At 35.6% G+C, this 20,507-nt stretch overlaps 3 protein-coding genes across 4 annotated transcripts in view; 1 reads left to right on the top strand and 2 right to left on the bottom strand.

The window, feature by feature from the left end:
- The window catches only part of ttll5 (tubulin tyrosine ligase-like family, member 5), an 84,103-nt gene extending 73,701 nt beyond the window's left edge, over positions 1 to 10,402 (bottom strand). The window contains exons 1-5 of the mRNA XM_059352658.1: positions 10,173 to 10,402; positions 9,217 to 9,361; positions 1,895 to 2,004; positions 1,702 to 1,784; positions 156 to 262 (exon numbers count right to left, since the gene is read on the bottom strand). Of these exons, the coding sequence (XP_059208641.1) occupies positions 156 to 262; positions 1,702 to 1,784; positions 1,895 to 2,004; positions 9,217 to 9,275 (359 nt within the window). The 5' untranslated portion in view covers positions 9,276 to 9,361; positions 10,173 to 10,402. The remainder of the gene's footprint in view (positions 1 to 155; positions 263 to 1,701; positions 1,785 to 1,894; positions 2,005 to 9,216; positions 9,362 to 10,172) is intronic.
- Positions 10,403 to 10,912: 510 nt separating this feature from the next.
- On the top strand, positions 10,913 to 15,018 carry erg28 (ergosterol biosynthesis 28 homolog). Its single transcript, XM_059353294.1, has 5 exons — positions 10,913 to 11,024; positions 11,266 to 11,420; positions 12,218 to 12,308; positions 12,393 to 12,511; positions 13,846 to 15,018. The coding sequence occupies exons 2-5, from the start codon at positions 11,288 to 11,290 to the stop codon at positions 13,932 to 13,934; spliced, it is 432 nt and encodes a 143-aa protein (XP_059209277.1). The 5' UTR covers positions 10,913 to 11,024; positions 11,266 to 11,287; the 3' UTR covers positions 13,935 to 15,018.
- Positions 15,019 to 17,315: 2,297 nt separating this feature from the next.
- Positions 17,316 to 20,507, bottom strand: part of flvcr2a (FLVCR heme transporter 2a) — a 30,061-nt gene continuing 26,869 nt past the window's right edge. The window contains exons 10-11 of one of the 2 annotated variants that reach the window (XM_059353699.1): positions 19,268 to 19,387; positions 17,316 to 18,316 (exon numbers count right to left, since the gene is read on the bottom strand). In XM_059353699.1, the coding sequence (XP_059209682.1) occupies positions 19,313 to 19,387 (75 nt within the window). In that variant the 3' untranslated portion in view covers positions 17,316 to 18,316; positions 19,268 to 19,312. The remainder of the gene's footprint in view (positions 18,317 to 19,267; positions 19,388 to 20,507) is intronic. The other variant, XM_059353698.1, reaches the window with a different exon arrangement.

Here is a 20,507-nt window from a genome sequence, read left to right as displayed (position 1 = left end):
GTTTCAGAGAGGCACCGGGCCAAGCTAAATGCGCTTTGCAGGGGAAGCCAACAAACACATTGCCTGAACTGACGGGCTTAGAATGGCTCAGTGGTGATATTTATAACACAGAAAACAGTGGCAACACACTCATACATTGGAGTTCTCTATTGTACCTGGGAAAGTGGTTGACCTTCTGGAAGTCTTGAAGGCTGCGTAGTATGTAAGGCTTGAGGTGAGATCCTGTCCACATGAGGTTAAAGTCATTGCTGTTTGGGTGAACCTGAAAAACAGACAGACAGAATGATTGACTTCACTTGACAGGATGGATCATTTGTATTCAGTGCACAAAGAGCAAATGACATTTGCAAAGGGATCATTAAAAAAAAGCATAAAACGAAGCCACTGCTGTCCATACTGAAAAGGCTCTGGAGTTTCCTTTCACCCACAGCTGTAATATATCCTGATGCCAATCACATATGACAGCTCAGTTAAATGAAATCTAAGAAACAGATCAGAAACTCTTATTATTATCACAAAAGTAGGGCCTATTCACAGAATTTCATCCCCCTGACTTTATTCTATCTGTTTTGTTTTGTTGTATTCCAAGAATTTGTCAGGACGCAGAATTCACATGGCTGTTCAGTGTCTGGTTTTTCAATCCCTCACATTCAGTGCTGTTTTACACACTGTTTTACCCTTCCTGATATGTTGCAGGTCAAATTGTCCCGTCAAAGTTAAAAAATCTAAAAAAGAAAGTATTTTTTCATAAAAAGAAAAAATTGTAAAATGTAAAATAAAATCTTAAAAAAGTAAATGTAATTTGAAACCATTGTATTTTATGGTATGTACATTATATATTTAGGTCTTTTCAATGTAAATAAAAAAAAGTTTTAACATGCATTTTTTATGAAAAATGAGTGAATTATCCTCATTGAACCATGATCTGTGAGAGGGAAAGAACACCATTGTACTAAATATTGATGGAAATGGTTGGTAATGGAGTTGTGAATAGAATATAAACAATGTTTATTAGGATTTTTAGTTTCTGACACTTTCTGATAATTAACATGCCCTGGATCAAATTGACCACTGAGGCTCTGGAGTTTCCTTTCACCCACAGCTGTAATATATCCTGATGCCAATCACATATGACAGCTCAGTTAAATGAAATCTAAGAAACAGATCAGAAACTCTTATTATTATCACAAAAGTAGGGCCTATTCACAGAATTTCATCCCCCTGACTTTATTCTATCTGTTTTGTTTTGTTGTATTCCAAGAATTTGTCAGGACGCAGAATTCACATGGCTGTTCGGTGTCTAGGGGAGAGCCAGATGTTTGCAATAAAGCCTTATTAAAGTTTGGCTCTGTCGCGGCTGTGGTAGACACTCGTCTGCCTTTGATGACGGGTTAGCGGGAGTCAAGAAGCATTGAAATTAAATAAAAAGGGAATTAATTCTTACTGCTTGGAAAGAGCCATAATGGGGATTGTGTGCCCTCGTGAAACAGGATTAATGCTCCTGAGGTCATTTCGTTTTTTTTCCTTGGGTGCATTCCCGAGCTTTGACATCGCCGACATTATCAGTCAAAGGAAATAAAAACAGCTCTACTATCCCTTATCCTAAATAGCAGAGAGACACATAGAAAAGCTTAAACTGTTTGTTTTTTGCAAGATGTAGGCTAATCTTTTAACCTTGTCTGATTCAGCGGAGAACATTACCTCACTGAATCCATGATTGGTGAGTATTCCTCGTACCAGGCGGCTCTCTGTGCGCACAATCTTGAAGGCCAAATTATATCGCTCTGTGGACAGCAAAATATTCTTAGTACATTATTAAAAGGCTCCCGATATTCATTATATTATCATTATATTTCTCGTAATCACTTTGGAGCTTTAACAAATTGTAGAGTACCTCCAGTAGAGCAGATATTTCCATCTTTTGAAACAGCAGCTTCAGGGAAAAACAGGAGAACTGGGATGGTTTTGCTGAGGCCACTCCAGGCAATGCAGGGATGATCTCTGCTGGACAAGCAGGGACACAATACACAGTCACCAGTGATGGAAAGTAACTAAGTACATTTACTCAAGTAGTGTACTTCAGTATAATTTTGAGTTTGTACTTTACTTGAGTATTTCCATTTAATGTTATTTTATACTTCTACTCCGCTACATTTTGAGGTGAATATTGTACTTTTTACTCCACTACACTTATCTGCCGGCTTTAGTTACTTTTCAGGTTGAGATTTAACATAAAAAACATGATACATTTAAAGCGATTGGACATTTTTTCATTAAAGCTCATAACAGTATATTAAGTAGTTAAAATGAGCCCTATCTTGAGAAAAATCTCAATACTTCTTTCATAAATGCATCAATAATAATAATCCAATAACATATTTGGAATATATATAACAATCTGAGTGGGGCCATTCTGCATAATGATAACTTTTACTTTTGATACTTTAAATATATTTTGATGCTGATACTTTTGTACTTTAACTTCAGTAAGTTTTGAATGCAGGACTTCTACTTGTAGTGGAGTCATTTCACAGTGTGGCACTAGTACTTTTCCTTAAGCATTAGATCTGAATATTTTTTTCAATATTGACAGTCACAGTAAGAGGCAGATTTTTTAGGTTGTCCCTAGATGATTTTATTTTGTCTCTGCATAATGTACTTTATTGCCCGTGTCTTTTTTTTTTTTTTTTTTTTTTTTTAATCTACTGCGGATTTTAATGAGTTTTCTCTTTCTTGTTTCTGGTTTCTGTAGCACTTTGAGATTTCTGTATGAAAAGTGCTTTACAAATAAAATGTATTATTATTTATTATTATTTTCTGGGACATAAACAGTCGCATAAACCGTATAATCTGGAAAAATAATTGTACACTGGAAAACATGCCAGTAACAATATCATAGCGTTCTCTCCCGGATGTTGTGAACTAACCTACATGGGTATTCTGGTGTTCATTACAGTCAGGCAGATAGAGACAGAACCACACACATTTTCAGGAGGCGCTGGGCAATAACAAACCCATGTACTGTACTAAACAAACAACCTTGTTGAACTGCAGACTATCTGATAACACCAGGCACAGCCCACTTATCAGGAACTAAAAATAAGATAAGGTAGCATGATGATGGAGAAGAGCTCAATCAGGCATGGGCGGTCTCGATAAGGTGGAGAAGCATGTAAACAACGGCTGCCCAAAGCTTAAATATCTCGCTATGTCAGACAATTCGGCAGATATCTCTTCCACAACAATATGTTTTGATCATATTAAAGCCTGTTGTTGTTGTTAAGCCTGATGCTATACAGACTGAATGTGAAGTTCTTAGACAAAAGGCCAAATTGTTGCCGCCACAGTAATATTTCAGCAAGGTACAGTACAGGCCAAAAGTTTGAACACACCTTCTCATTCAATGCGTTTCCTTTATTTTCATGACTATTTACATTGTAGATTCATCAAAACTATTAATGAACACATGTGGAATTATGTACTTAACAAAAAAGTGTGAAATAACTGAAAACATGTCTTATATTCTAGTAAGCAAAGGGTGGTTACTTTGAGGAATCTAAAATACAAGACATGTTTTCAGTTATTTCACACTTTTTTGTTAAGTACATAATTCCATATGTGTTCATTCATAGTTTTGATGCCTTCAGTGAGAATCTACAATGTAAATAGTCATGAAAACAAAGAAAACGCATTGAATGAGAAGGTGTGTGTCCAAACTTTTGGCCTGTCCTGTATGTCTATTTCAGTTGCAAATGTTTGATTAAACAGGGTTCGTACACTTTAGCAGAGGTCAAATTCAAGCATTTTTCAGGGACTTTCAAGGTCCATTTTCAAGCTTTTCCAGTATCTTACACCTGTTTAATTGCATGTTTTAGATGAGTACTTACATACTAAAAGGGGGAGATTTCACGTAACCATACCAACAGCGATGGTATTACACTTTTAGAAGGAACGGTCTTCATTTCAGATAGGCTACTCATTATTTTTTACACTGAACATGTGATTATCTATAGTCTATAGATGGATATAGTCAGATTGCAAGAGAAATACAGTAAGAATTTCAAGCATTTACAAGCACTTTATCAAAAATCTAAGCACTTTTTAAACCTTGAAAATACAACATTTATATTCAAGCATTTTCAAGGATTTCAAGCACCCGTACAAACCCTGATTAAATATGCAGATACATTAACAGTTTTTGAAATAGATACAGGTCGTGCTCTCGCGAAAGATAGAGGAGACTACAGAATAGTAAAAAGGAAAAGTAATTTTAGCCAAACATCATTTTATTTTCAGAGCAGCAAGACTAGAAAAAAGTCTTGCTGCCAGTCTTGCTTCCTTCACATTATTCAGGGTTGTCTTGTCGTCATTAACCTTTACATCGCGTAAATGTCATCTAATACCAGCTGCCTCTAATGAATAAAGAGATAATGTTCAAGTCAGAGTTGAGCAGGAGATTTTAAACTGGTTGAAATCAAGGAAACACTTTTTTAATAAGCATCATTAAGCATCAAATGGTAAAGTCATACTTACTTCATTTCATATACTAAATGACATATGTGTCAATGATTACCAAATGCTTTGTAAACCATTTATCAAAATTATTTGGATGGCTTTATAAAGTTGCAACTGATTATTACAATACCTTTATAAATAATTCATAAAATCTTTGTAAAGCTTCTATAAACAGTATTTAGATCTGTTAATATCAATGAACAAATTTGAGACTGACCGATACTATTTTTGGGGCAAAAACTGATAGAACGAAGTAAAAAATCCAATTCCACACTCAATGGCAGATATTTTTATATATGGACATTAATGTAACTCTTACGTGCCTTTTTGTGTTATAAAGGAAAGGCAGAATGCCTCAGTAATTTGTTTAATCAAATCAATCAAATCAAATAGCCTTTATTGTCATTATATAGGCAACTATACAACAAAATTAAAAGTGGCACTGCATAAGGTGCATAGTAAGACAATCATAATACAAAACAACATGAGTAAAAACATTTAAAAATACCGAGCTAAACAAGGACAAAAACAAGACATGTGATGTAATAAAGTTTAGTTTTGTGACTTATGATGGTAATTGTCATTGTCAACTATCTCCTACTGAACACCTCAAAGACTAAGGAAATGATCATAGATTTCTACAGGTTCAAGCCCCTCCTTCAGCCAGTGAATACCTGTGGGGTGGACAAGTTATAAGTATCTAGGTGTATACCTAGATTATAATATGGACTGGTCCCTAAACACAGACGCTACAAAAAGGGGCAGAGCTTCTTAAGGAAGCTCAGATCTCTGGACATCTGTAGTGCGATGCTGCAGATGTTTTATCAGTCTGTGGTGGTAGTGTGTTGTTTTATGCTGCAGTCTGCTGGGGAGGCAGCATCACACACGGCTGCCCCTTGCCCTCCCTGGACGACATCGCCAGCTCCCGATGTCTTTCCAGAGCGAGGAAGATCGCCCGTGACCACCTTCACCCAGGTCACCACCTGCTCAGCCTGCTGCCCTCTGGGAGGAGGTACAGAAGCCTTAAATGCAGAACTAGCAGGATGAAAAACAGCTTCTTTCCCTGGGCTGTCAGAACTCTTAACACTCAGAACTCTCAACACCCACACAGGATAAATTAATTAAAAGGTGCAATATAACGGACATGTGCAATACAATTGATATGTGCAAAACACTCAATTTACCTCATGTATAAATTATAGCATTTTAAGTAGCCATTTATTTATTTTTATACTTATTTATTACATCACATGTCCTTGTTCTTGTTTTTGTCCTTGTTTAGCTCTGTATTTTTTAAATGTTTTTACTCATGTTGTTTTTGTGTTATGATTGTCATAACTATGCACCTTATGCAGTGGCACTTTCAATTTCGTTGTATAGTGAACTATATAATGACAATAAAGACTATTTGATTTGATTTGATTTGATTTGATTTGATTTGATTTGATTTGAGATGAAGACGGTTGGACAGACTGATCTAAAGAGCTGGTTCTGTGGTTGGAGCCAGGTTGGACACACTGGAGGAGGTGGTGGAGAGATGACCTGTCAAGATGTTCCAGGCCATCCTGAAATACCCGGATCATCCGCTACACAAAACCTTTATGGACCAAAAAAACAGCAGTGGACGGCTCCTCTCTCTCCGTTGCAGGACGGAGAGTTACAAAAGATCCTTCTCTCCTACAGCCATCAGGCTGTCTCATTCTAACAGAGCAAGGTTATAATAGTTTTGGATTTTTCATTAGTTTTAGTTTTAATTTCGTTGTCAGTTATTGTTTTCAAATTCAGTCAGTTTAAATTAGTTTTTAGAGTGAGTTTGCTAGTTTTAATTAGTTTTTATTTTTTGGAAAATGCTTAGTTTTAGTTTAGTTTTCATTAGTTTTAGTGTTAGTTCTAGTTTTTTTGTAATTATTTGTTGGGTGCCAGATTCAATAAGGTCACAATAAATGTTGCATTTATTTCCTTTGTCTGATCCATCTCAGCCCAAATAAGTTTATTATTAAGTCATAAAACCAGATAGATGAAATAGATTTCATATCAACATAAAAAGGTTTTCGTATGAAAAAAGCTGAAAGACAAAAACTAAGGACATTTTCACTATAATTTTAGTTCGTTTTAGTTAGTTTTGTAACCACAAAATACAGTTTCAGTTAGTTATCGTTTTCTAAAAAACTCTCGTTTTTATTTTTATTTCAGTTAACGAAAATGTTTTTTCAATTCTAGTTTTCGTTATTTCGTTAGTTTTCGTTTACTATAATAACATTGTTCCAGAGTTACCAAAATAACTGAATTTGCCCTCGGGATAAATAAAGTTATTTTGATTTGATTTTGATTGATTTGATTTATAGTTTAGTTCTAACCATTACTGATGTGTTTGTTACATTTCTTGACACCAGCTGCATTTTACCAGAGTGACACAAGCTCTTTCTTGTCCCTGTGTTGGATGACACAGTAGGCTGGACATCACTGAGCGCATCACATTGCATCACTGAGTTTAACCACCCGCTTGTAAGTTTGAGTGAGCTCAAATTTCTAAATTACCTAAGCATAATTTTCTGCAATATATACTGTAAATTTAAAAAAAGGTTATTATATCGGTCAACATATATGATACTATACTATATTTATGATAGGTTGATAAAATCAGCCGGGCTCTAAAACAAATAATCTCCTTTACATATCACCAACAGACGACTGAGTGGGGCAAAATGAATGTAACTTGATGATTTATAAACCTCTTATTAATGATTTACTCATATATCAAATATGCAGCTCTTGCTTTTTATGATCATCACATACCTGTATCGCTCTTGAAGCATCTGAATGCAACCCATCAGTAACACAAGGACTGGTCAATACTAAGAATCCAAACTAATTCAGGAGATGGAAATTTGCCTAAAAGCAGGCACAGTGGCCCTCAGTTTGCTATGACTAAGTATAGCTTAAGAGGGAATTAGTTGGCAGAGATGAGATAACATAGACCAACTGTTGCAGCTATGATCTACAGCTAGGTGCTCTCTCAGTTATTCAGTTAAGCTTCCATCAATTATGCAAAATGAAAGCTACCTGAAGGCTTCATTCTGTCTAAATGTATCTTAGCATAAATGATTAAACATGGCTCTGGACATCTTCAGTAATCTTGCATAGATTATATTACACAATCAATAAGATGTAACAAATTGCAAAGATAAATACTTTGGTGCAATGGACAATAATAATAATAATTGCTTAGCATGGTGTTACATTAATACTGTATCTAAAGGGAAATCCTGTGAGGTATTACAGGAGGATCAGCAGGCTAAGAACCGACACTGACACTGAAGGTGAAGTGCTAATTCAGACAGCCACATCCACAAGCAGCAGCAACTCTGAGCGCTAACCTTCTCATCTCCATTTACAATTGTCGAACTGCTATGAAAGCAGTGCAAACATTAAGGGATGAGCATGTTTTGAAAGAGAAAATGTCCCCACAAAAATGCATGCCAAAGGGAATTAAACATAGGTAGGCTCAATGTAAAAAAAAGTAGAAGAACATTCTGTTTGGTGTCATTAGTGTGTTCTAATGAAGAAGTTTTCACTGATCTGCTATTTAAAGGCTAATTAATTTTGCATTTGGATGTGTGTGATAACAGCCCTTTAAAGGTTTTTTGCACAAGTTTGAATCAAAGGTATATGGATAGACAGAGCTGTATGCTGTACAGACTGCAAAGCCACCCACATTTGTGATCGGTAATAACAGGCTAAATAAACATAACAACAGCAAAAGAGCTCAGAGATTAGTGTCAAAAATATCAAATTCTTGATACTGAATAAATGGTTTTAATACTTATTTTCCACAATATTGATACACAGGTACCAGCAACCTCAGAGGGTTTTGATCATGTACACATCAAGAATAATGTTTTTCATTTTTTTTTATACCCTTCATTTTGTGTCAATTTCACCTCATGGAATCTTAGATGTGTAAATGTGTATCCAAGTTTGAAATTCCAGTAACACCCTGAGATGAGTCCTTATTTAACTTCAATAGGGGGAAATATATATATTGATACTAGTGAGAAGAGGATGAGGCTTTTTTATAGCTTTTTTAACCCTATAAAGCCAAGTGTATCATATTTGATACATAAGTTTTTGAGACCTCAGACCATCAGTGTGATATTTTCTTTTCCTGAAAAACCTGATGAATACATGAATTGATGATTAAAAAAACTCAGCGACAAATTTCACAAAAATACCAGATGTAACAAAAATGATTTGCTGGTTCCACTGGTGGATCTGTGATTGCTGCGTGAAAACTTCATGTCAGCAGATGTATGATGTTGTTTTATATGGAAAAAAATATTTTGTTTGTTTGAGGAAAATGTTAAAAGGAAAGTCAAAGTTTTATTTGGTTAAAAATATTAGGTTTTATGTGATTATGTGAGTTCAAGAAAAGCAAATTGTGAGCAACAAATTGCACAAAAAGACCTGACGTATCAAATATGATCCAAATTAAATTCATATATGAAAATTGATATTGAATTAAAAAAAATGTTAGCCGGTTCAACAAGCACTCCAGTTTAGAAAATTTTGAATTTTCTGGCAATTATTTCACGGTTCAGGCTTTATAGGGTTAAGAATCAGTTTCTTATACTGACTGCAGGAAACAGGCATTGATTATTATTATTATGTGATTCTACAGTAGACAGATTATTTAACACTTACTCTTGCTCGTCTTCTGAGGAGGACTCAGAGTCCTCCTTCTCATGGATCACAGCAGGCATCCTCACAGTAAAAGGGGACGAGCTGCCAGATGAAATCTTCCTGGGATCAGGTGTTTAACTTCTACCATGGCGCCTACCAGCTCCACCTGCAAAAACATCAATCTTTGAATCGCTTGGCTCACACAGGGCCGGTTATTCCTACAGGCCACCAAGGCGGCTGCCTAGGGCGCCAAATTGGCAGGGGGCGCCACAAGGGGGCGCCCTTAAGCATACATCTTTGTTTTAACAACATTGATTAACGAAACATTTTTTAAAAAGCATGGGCAATAAAACCCTCATTGAATAAAATGAACATGCCCCAACCCATATTTCGAATGAAAATGTAATATTATATTATATAAAATATGATACGTGCATGGTTGTTGGTAAAGTTCCAAATGTTCTGAGACCATTACCTTGCTTGTAGTTCATGTATCAAATATTAGTGTACAGCATAATACATATAACATAGTGTACCTATATCAGAATGAATACATGGAATGGATGTGGTTCGGGGGGGGGGGCGCAAAATCTCAATATCGCCTAGGGCAGCCAATGGGCTAGAACCGGCCCTGGGCTCACATAAACGTCAACATATTATCCAGAACCACTCTGTGGCTCGCTAACAAAGACTGTAAATTCGTACGTTAGTCTTGAAACAGTAATACACGTTTAGCACACAGTATGTCGAGAATAACTGCTTTGAAGCTCTAGCTGCAGGTCTTTCTATCAACGTAACTGTGTACACAATACGTTAAGACTAAACCCAGACAGACAAGCGTTAGCTAAATAAGACCAACGATAACTGACATGTTAGTTTAGGTATGTGAAGCTAACCAAGCAAAGTCTGCTTAGTTTGAGACCGCTTAAGTAGACGTTTTTAAAATGTCATACAAGTACACACCAACGTAAACTTGCCTTTATCATTGAGAGCCTGCTAACTGCTAGCTAGCTGTTATCATCACCAGGGCCACTTGATCATCGCGGTTAATCTTCCGTCGTAACTACAACAACTGAGTAGCAACAGAGCTATGCGCATGCGCATTCACAGGTGATATTTATTTGTCCAGCTGACCAGATGTTGCACTGTGCCCATCCGGCGTTGGGTTGGGATAACGATAACAGAGCCCATGTTGCCACTCTAAAATGGTAATGATAACATAAGCCATGTGTATTTTGGGTCAGTTTTGCGACGGCATGTTGTTCAAACGAGAACACATGAGAAAAGGAAATGTGGTTATTACATAAACAAGTATAGGCAAAAATCAGTCTTTTACTATTGATACACATACTAGTTGCCTAACAGAACATCTGTTATGAGTGAGAGTCACCAGTAAGCATTTTTTCTAATTCAGCATAACATAAAATTATTACTCTCAACACCTCCCTTGCTCTGTACGTTACACTTCCTGAACAAATGTAACGAAAACATAAGTCACTACAGAGCGCTCTCTTGCCCCACAGCTACTCTTCGATTGAACGCAGCCTAGCCTACAGTCTACAGGTGACTGGATTCTTGTATTCCTATTGGTGGTGAAGAAAGTAGGCGGGACCCTAAGGCTAGTATGGGCCAATCATATGAATGGTACGATTGGATGGAGCCACTGATGAAGCTCTGTTATTGGTCAGCGCCACAGTCCCAAGATTGAATGACTTACTATTGTGAAAGTAACACAACAGTCGGTTGGCTCGAGTCCCACTTAATTGCCTTTATATCCAGTACTTACTCTGAGGAACATGTTTACATGGTAGTTTTATAGAGGCCGCCAGGTAAATATAACCATGTCATTTTTGGTCATAATAACATTGCTATTTTTATTCACCAGGTTGCAGCAACGTTATGTTACGTCAGTTATTGCTAAATATCTCTTGCTAGCTGGTAAATGGTCTTTCAGTGATGTGTCTTGTTATTCTGTCTAATACAAGGCACACATGCACTTGCATTAGCCTTCAGTTTAAAGCATTTTATCCAGCACTGGTGAACAACACACGGACCTTCTCTCCCTGTCAGGTGCGTCTCACACACAGGAATCATGAGTCGCTTTCTGAACGTCCTGCGGAGCTGGCTGCTGATGGTTTCTGTTATCGCGATGGGAAACACCGTGCAGAGTTTCAGGGATCACAGTTTTTTGTCCGAGAAGCTCTACACAGGAACACCTGAGTTTGGTGAGCAAAAAAATCAATGATTGACAGCTTGAAAATATTAAATGTCACCTCACCATCATGATGCATGATGCATCCTAATGTTACCATCATCTGTCCAGGAGTCAGTTTATCCTCAAAAAATGATATACAAGTTTATAAAACAGCATTAAATTCTATGTGTCATTGATTTGTGTCAGCTGTTACAACACTTAAGCAATATATCATCACACCATTACCCAAAACAAATATAGCCAGATCTGACACTATACCATTATGTAAAAGGCAACTGTATCATATCATATTTATGTAAACAATAACAATCTTCAATTTTAGAGCCACATATACACTGCATTTCAGAAGCCAATATCAATATTTGTGAGTAAAAAAATCTTATAAGGATACTCATTATTGGCACATTACATAAACGAACATTTTTAAGAATAACAAAATGTAAGATATTAATGACTCAACATTTTACAGTTAGATAGACAGATGTCAGTAAGACTGTAACTAATCATTATTTTCATTATCAATGAATCTGCCGATTATTTTCTTGATTAATCAAATGGTCTATAAAGTCTGAAAATGGTTTAAAAAAAATGTCCATTTCAGTTTCTCAAAGTTCAAAGTGATGTCTTTAAATGTTTTGTTTTGTCAGGAAAGGAAATCTCCATGTTTGAGCAGCTGACAAAAACATTTTCTGCTTTTTTTGCATGAACAATTACTTTAACAATTAATCATTTCAGGCAGACTAAGACGATTGTTTTTCCTCCTATTTTTAAACTCCTTTATTTTGATGTTCCTTCTCATATCCTTAGTGAACGGTCTCCAAGCTCGAACATTTGGCATTTGGACGTTGCTGTCGTCAATCATTCGCTGTTCCTGTGCCATTGATATCCAAAACAGAACGTAAGACAGCTTCTCACCTCCTGCACCGTGTTTCTGTTTCTGTTGGCACTCTTCATACTGTATGTTCTTACTGTGTGTCTGCAGGCTGTATCACATCACCTTGTGGACATTTGTGCTGGCGTTGGGCCACTTTCTGTCTGAAGCCTTCATCTACAAAACAGCTCCTCTAACTATCGGAGTCATGGCACCTCTCATTGTGGCAAGTGAGTGTGGATTAGGGATGGGCTATATGGACCTAAAAGAATATCACAATATTTCAGGGTATTTTTACAATAACAATATTCTTGTGATATTACAAAATACTGAAAAATATATAGAAAATATGATTTTTTTTAAATGTTTTGATTAACTCAAGTAATGTTCTTAAGTACAGTTTTGATGCACGTCTACTTAAATTGCGTATTTCCATTTATGTAACTTTATACTTCTACTTCTCTACATTTTAAAGACAAATATTCACTACATTTAGCTGCCGACTTTTGTTACTTTTTATCAAGATTTAACATTTAAAAAACGTGATTAATTATTTTTATAAATTAAACCACATACAAGTATATTAAGTAGTTAAAATGAGCTCTACCTTGGTGACATCAAAATAATTATCCAACAATATATAGAGAATATATACAACAATCTAAGTGGGGTCATTCTGCATAATGAGTACTTTTACTTTTGTTACTTTAAGTACATTTTGTTGCTGGTGCTTTTGTACTTTAAGTTAAGTAAGTTTTGTATGCAATGATTTGATGTCATGTCACTACTTCAAGAAGTAGAAGTGTTGCCAATAATGCAATAGCAATTTTTTTAATAATATAGAAAATATACCGGTCTTAACGTGAGCGATACGATATGGCACAACCCTCGTGTGAATTGTACTGAGGAGGGATGGCATCCCTTATGTCAGTAGTTCTCAACCTTTTTGAGTCGCGACCCCCAAGTTAACATGCATGTTGTCCGCGACCCCCGCTCACTGAACAGAATCTCACACGCACAGTTCAGATCACCCAAAAAAGAAACAAAATGACCAAAAAAAAGGAAACAAAATGACCAAAAAAGACACAAAATGACCACAAAATGATCAAAAAAGACACAAAATTACCAAAAAAGACACAAAATTACCCAAAAAAGAAACAAAATTACCAAAAAAGACACAAAATGACTAAAAAAAGACACAAAATTACCAAAAAAAGGAAACAAAATGACCAAAAAAGACAAACTGACCACAAAATAATCAAAGAAGACACAAAATGACCAAAAAAGACACAAATTGACCACAAAATGATAAAAAAAAACACACAAAATGACAAAAAAACACACAAAATGACTAAAAAAAAGACATTAAGTGACCAAAAAGACTTAAACACATTAACACATGAACACTTTAACACAGTGGAGACAGAGCTGACTTCCAAAATGATTTGGTGACCCCCAGAAATCATCTCGCGACCCCAATTGGGTTCCCGACCCCAAGGTTGAGAATAGCTGCCTTATGTAATTACATTTTTAAATCCTAATATTATCTTCATGTGTTTTCTAGGCTTCTCCATCATAGGAATGCTGATTGGATACCAGTGCATCCCAGAATCACAAGAGGAAGACGGAGCTCGACAGAAGAAGCGTAACTGAATCTTCTCCCCACAGCGACCAGCAGACTCTACTGGACTGGTCCCAGTCTGCTGCTTCTTGCCCTGAAGAACATCTGGTTGTACATGAAATCCCTACTCTTAACACTTTATATATAATGATGGTTGCCAACCTTTTTCCTTCATCATTGAGTAAACTGACACCCCTGACTAATAAAATGACATTTTACGGATATTTCACATTATATTCAATGCATAACAATAACAGCACAGAAGCGATAACGTGTACAATTAACCTAAATAGTGAATGCAATAAGTGCACAAAGTTTGGATGAATTTTAAGCAGAATATTTCCTGTGAATGTTGCATCAGAGATGAGTTTTCCTGTTGTTTTTAGGAACTTTTAATGCAATTTTGTCTGCATCATTTATCTTATCAACCATACATCCTAAATACACTGCTTTTTGACAAATGTAGTGTTTTCCTCCTGATGCTTGGCCTTTATTCTATTAGCTCTTTGGTTGTTTTAACTGCTAACTTCTCTTTCTGCTAAACAGTACGAGGCTGTTTAGCAGAGAGAGAAGTTCTCTGTGTTCGTGTCTTATCTTTTTAGGTTTGAGGTTTCATATTCTGATTAATACTCCAATAAAAGCCGTCTTAGACCCCAACATGAAGCTTTGGCGACCCCAAGTGGGGATCAACCAGCGCTGTAGAATATAAACATCTCTACCTGGGCTGTGTTTGATGTTTTTTAATCTTGACATTTTACAGTTCACAATGCAGTCAAAAATGGACAGACAGAAGGTCACGGTACACTACAATGATTGATATGTGCTGATTTTCAATTATTTCACTCATAAGTGATAAATACAGGGTTTCATTTATTACATTTTGTAATATTTGAGCTTGATGACACTTATTTGACCTGACTATAACTCCATATACATTTTTTTTAAATTCATGATCTACCAAAGAACTCAGATGGCTATAGAATATAAAACTATGCTCTTCATCACAAAGTCTCATAAACACAAGTATTTTTAATGTTTGTGCTGTGATATTAAATGTTTGTACACCCTTTAAATGTACGCACAATTATTGTCCTATAAAACATTTTTAAAATGAAATGACTGTGTCACTATGTGTGTAAAGTAATAAGCAAATTATGTTTATGTTTAAACTACATATGAATAGTAGACTGGAAGAGTGGAATTGTATGGAAGAATTATCTTTTTTCAAGAGCGTAGATTTTCAGTTTGAGAGCATGATTTTATTCCTTTTCAGTGACACAGCTCTTTCTCGTGCACAGATTTATTCTCCTCATGCTCACATTTTGTGCTCGCACTCAGATTTCTGCTGCTTTCTTTCAAAATATGTGCTTGAACCAAGGTTATTACAGTTAACGAAAACTAGAATTGAAAAAACATTTTCGTTAACTGAAATAAAAATAAAAACTAGAGTTTTTAAAAAAACGATAACTAACTGAAACTGGTTTTTGTGGTTACAAAACTAACTAAAATTATAGTGAAAATGTCCTTAGTTTTCGTTTTTTTGTCAACTTTTTCCATTCATAATTCAGTGTTTCTATTTTAACATGCAACACATGGTAAATATGTTTACTGAGACTTGGATGTCTACACTCGAACCAAAATTCAAATCACCTGGAACTGTAAGAGTTAATAACCTTATTGGGGCTGAGATGATAAACCAAAGGAAATAAAGGCAAAAAATGTTATGACCTCTTTGAATCTGGCACCCAACATATAGCCCATTAAAAAAAACTAAAACTAATAAAAACTAAGCATTTTCAAAAAATAAGAACTGAACTAAAACTAAAAAGCTCACTCTAAAAATGAATTAAAACTAACTGAATTTGAAAACAAAAATTCACAACGAAATTAAAACTAAAACTAAAGAAAAATCCAAAACTATTATAACCTTGGCTTGAACTCAAAAATCACAAGCTTGTGCTCACATTTCTTCTCCTTGGACACAAACATTCAGCTCGCATTCAAATGCATGTCATATTATGATTTTAAATTGAAATTAATAAATTACTGTTACAGTAATAGAATCCGTGTAACCAGCTGATTCTCTTATTGAAACATTTAACGAGATGATTCAGTTCCAGTTTCTCAAATGGAAAATCTACGCTCTTGAATAAAGATAGGATAATTCTTCCTTTGAATTGGGTTTTTCATTATTTCTGAGAAAACATTTAACCCTTGTTTTTTGGTTTTTAATTGAACATATTTCGATGCTGCTGTGTGAGGGTTTTTTTTAAGGTACAAAGAAATATAAACTCATGCTGTCCTTACTGTATACATAGAGATACATACAGTAATATCTTTTGGTCTTGAGGTTATCAATAGAAAAACAAACAAACTCCGTCAAGTTGTCTCGTTTATGTTTTTAATGTACTGATTTGTTTTTACTTAATTCATTTCCTTAGTGTCATAGAAAACACTACACTGTGTATCCAGTCAAAATAAAAGAAAACTCCAAAGGGTTTTCACAGCACTGTAAAATGTCCTATAAATACCACTGAAAGAATAACACATAACATTCATTATAAAAACAGGAAAATCACCAGACAACTCGCCACAACACATCAAGTAAAACATGTCAAGGACAAAGTGTACAAACACATCAGCTACTTCTCTCAGTAACGACTTTACAAGCTAAGTAATATTAAAACTTTTTCTTGTGCAAAATGACAAATGCAGTAGATGGACTTGCCTTCCATCGTGTTTTGTGCTTCATGTTCCAGACGCTCATTCCAGATACAGTACAGGCCAAAAGTTTGGACACACACCTTCTCATTCAATGCGTTTTTCTTTATTTTCATGACTATTTACATTGTAGATTCTCACTGAAGGCATCAAAACTATGAATGAACACATATGGAATTATGTACTTAACAAAAAAGTGTGAAATAACACGTCTTGTATTTTAGATTCCTCAAAGTAACCACCCTTTGCTTACTAGAATATAAGACATGTTTTCAGTTATTTCACACTTTTTTGTTAAGTACATAATTCCACATGTGTTCATTAATAGTTTTGATGAATCTACAATGTAAATAGTCATGAAAATAAAGGAAACGCATTGAATGAGAAGGTGTGTCCAAACTTTTGGCCTGTACTGTATTTGACATGAAATGTCTTGTAGAGATCACATACAGTAAAAACAAGGACAGAACTGACCTTCCAGAGTGTACTCAGATGCACAGCATCAATCATATTCATAATCAGCAGTATGCAGAAGTAATACTTCCATGTGATCCTAAGTGGCAGGCAGAGAGATGATATGACCAGCCAGTGGTGGAAAGTAACTAAGTGCATTTACGAAAGTACTGTACTTGAGTACATTTTTTAGGTAATTGTACTTTACTTGAGTATTTCCAATTTTTGTGACTTTGAGCTTCTACTTCACTACATTTCAAAGCAAATATTGTACTTTTTACTCCACTACATTTAGCTGACAGCTTTAGTTACTTTTCAGGTTGAGATCTAACATTAAAAAAACACGATCAATTTAAAATGACTGGACATTTTAGTAAAATTAAACCACATAACAGCATATTAAGTGGTTAAGATTAGCCCTGGTTTGAGAAAACAAACCGCTGTTTACATTATTGCATCAATAATAATAATCTAATAATATATTTGGAATAAATGTAACAATCTTTGTGGGGGTTATTCTGCATAACGAGTACTTTTACTTTTGATACTTTAAGTATATTTTGGTGCTGATACTTTTGTACTTTTACTTAAGTAAGTTTTGAATGCAGGACTTTTACTTGTAGAGGAGTAATTTCGCTAGTGTTAGTACTACAGTAGTTACTTCAGTAAGAGATCTGAATACTTCTTCCACCACTGGACGCAGCACACTTAAAGGAATGAGGCTTGAGTTTAGTTACACACAATATTGGTCCAATATTAGGAAACACTCACAGTTTAAATATTGCTCATTAGAGGTATGAAACAGTACAATAACACGAATCAGAGGGAAACAATTCAGCTAGAGTGTCGTAATGTTGGAGTCACTAAAATGGATATTAAAGACATTTAAAAACTCTGGATAAAATTTTACAAAGATGATTTTAAAAGTGCATTTCCCTCGTGCATGATTGCCTGGTGCTTGTTTGGGATGAGCTAAGTTGCACTTGGGATATTTGTGTGAATCTCTGGTGTTCAGGCCAGAGCGTGGCGTCCATACAGTACAACTAATGTGCAGCAGGTTTGCTGGTTCTAAAGGACTCACAGACGGCTGCTCAGTCTTTTTTTTCTCTGTGGCCATATATGCATGTCGGCAGTTTTTTTAAACCTGCACGTGGTGTCTGACAGCCTGTCCTCCTTATAGCTTCCCCTGTTTCAGGACCTCAGGTGGGGGGACAGGTGCTTCTGCATCAGCTGTGGCTTTCTGTAAAGCACAGGAAAGTATTAGAGTCACATGGTCTAACATGTGAGCAAAAGCAGCAGGTGTTTCAGACAGAAATTCTCAACTCATCACAGCCTTCAGAAAGACAATTAACACAGACCAAAATTATTCTGATGATTAGTTTGATACTACACATCTTCAAAAATATTTTTACATCAACTCAGTATAATCCATACATTGCTATGTACACATCAAAACCTCTTAGATAGTGCTGTCAGTCAATCACAAATATCAACTGAGCACTTCCTTTAACCCTCCTGTTATGTTCGTTTCTCAACAGCAATAATATTTGTGGGTAAATATGACCCAGGGCATGTATAATTATCCAAATGTGTCAGAAAATAAAAAATCCCAATAAACATTGTCTATACTTTATTATTATTATTATAACTATTATTTATATTTCATTAATAACTCCATTACTAACCATTTCAATCACAGACCATGGTTCAATGAGGATAATTCACTTGTTTTTCATAATAAATGCATATTAAAACTTTTCTTAATGTACATTGGAAAGACTTACATACAAAATACAATGGTTTTACATTACATACATTTTTATTTGTATTTTACATTGTAAATGTTTTTCTTTTTATGAAAAAATACTTTTAACTGTTCTTTTTTAATTTTTAAACTTTGAAATGGGTCAATTTGACCCACAGCATAACAGAAGAAACAACCTGTCTTTGTCTGTTTGTTTTTTTTAATTAAAGCTAAAAAAAAAGATATATATACATATATATATTTATATATAATATACACACACAGTGACAACAACAACAGAATTCATTTAACCCCCTTTTTTTGTAAATTGAAACACAATATGGTTTGTAAAAGTTTTATGTTCCTGGAAGTTTTATTGGCATTTGACAATAAGAATAAGTTTTTTTAAAACGTCACTTGAGGATGGTGATATCACTGTGCCCCTACCTTGGCAGGTGTGTGTTTTGGTGTTAATGAGGTGGTGGGTTTATGTCATGGCTGCCGCTGATAGAGGACGCTGCTCACTGTGGCGCCGTAGTCCTGCAGCGACGACACGGAGCCTGAAGGCTGGAATGATAGCTGTGGTGTCACACCTCTGAAGGGCCCAGAGGTGCCTTCTCCTCCATCCCACAGCCCAAACACCACCACCAGCACCACACTGCCCCCACCAAACCCTGCACACCCACTAAGACTGCCTGAACCCTCACTAGTCAGGCGGCTTAGGACCAGATTTGAGAAGAAAGGGGACACGCCGGACAAAAGCACCAACATTTTTCCACATGCTCTCTATCACCATAGGTTTCAATTTTTGGTAGGAGCCACTTCATCAAGATTGCGGATCGGAGATGGCAGCCATATAAAGTCTATGAGAAACAATAAATCTTCCAAGCCACTTAGAAGATCAATCTTGGTGTCAAAATCTACATTTTCTGGGTCAAGGAATCATTTAAAGCTATTGAGAACATCACTAGATGACTCACTGTAAATAATGTGTTGATCAAGATCTGACATGAGATGAAAGCGTTCCCTCGATTTTTTTTGAGCAGTGTACATGGCAGCTAATCCACACTCTCCCGTGAACATAGATTCCAAACATTTTCAACTCAGGATTCCCTGCTGCAGCACTTGAAGACTGTCAACAGTCTGGTTGAAAATGAACATATCTATTTGATCAAATAATTATCTAGTGATGTTCTCAATAGCTTTAAATGATTTCTTGACCCAGAAAATGTAGATTTTGACACCAAGATTGACCTTCTAAGTGGCTTGGAAGATATAGCATTTCTCATAGACTTTATATGGCTGCCATCTTCGATCCGCAATCTTGATGAAGTGGCTCCTACCAAAAATTGAAACCTATGGTGATAGAGAGCATGTGGAAAAAATGTGGTGCTTTTGTCCGGCGTGTCCCCTTTATTTAGCTTAGCCGCCTGACTACACCCACCAGCCAACCTTACAGTTTAATCATGCTTTATATAATCCAACTTTAATTAACATTTAAGCCAAACATTATTTATTTAACCCTTGTGAAGTCTTAATATTCTTTGTACTCCCCTTGTCTTAAGGGTAAAAAAAAAAAAGACCCGCTATTATGAACTTAACTCCTAAAATAAAGCAGCATTATTGTATTTAAAACCCCAAATCTATTTTCCACAAAGAAGAAACAACCTGTCTTTAATCAGAAACC

The sequence above is a fragment of the Centropristis striata genome, chromosome 16 (genome assembly GCF_030273125.1).
Source record: "Centropristis striata isolate RG_2023a ecotype Rhode Island chromosome 16, C.striata_1.0, whole genome shotgun sequence".
Lineage (NCBI taxonomy): Eukaryota > Metazoa > Chordata > Actinopteri > Perciformes > Serranidae > Centropristis > Centropristis striata.
The sequence above is the reverse complement of the archived record's forward strand: the minus strand, read 5'-3'. Positions and strand labels throughout refer to the sequence as shown.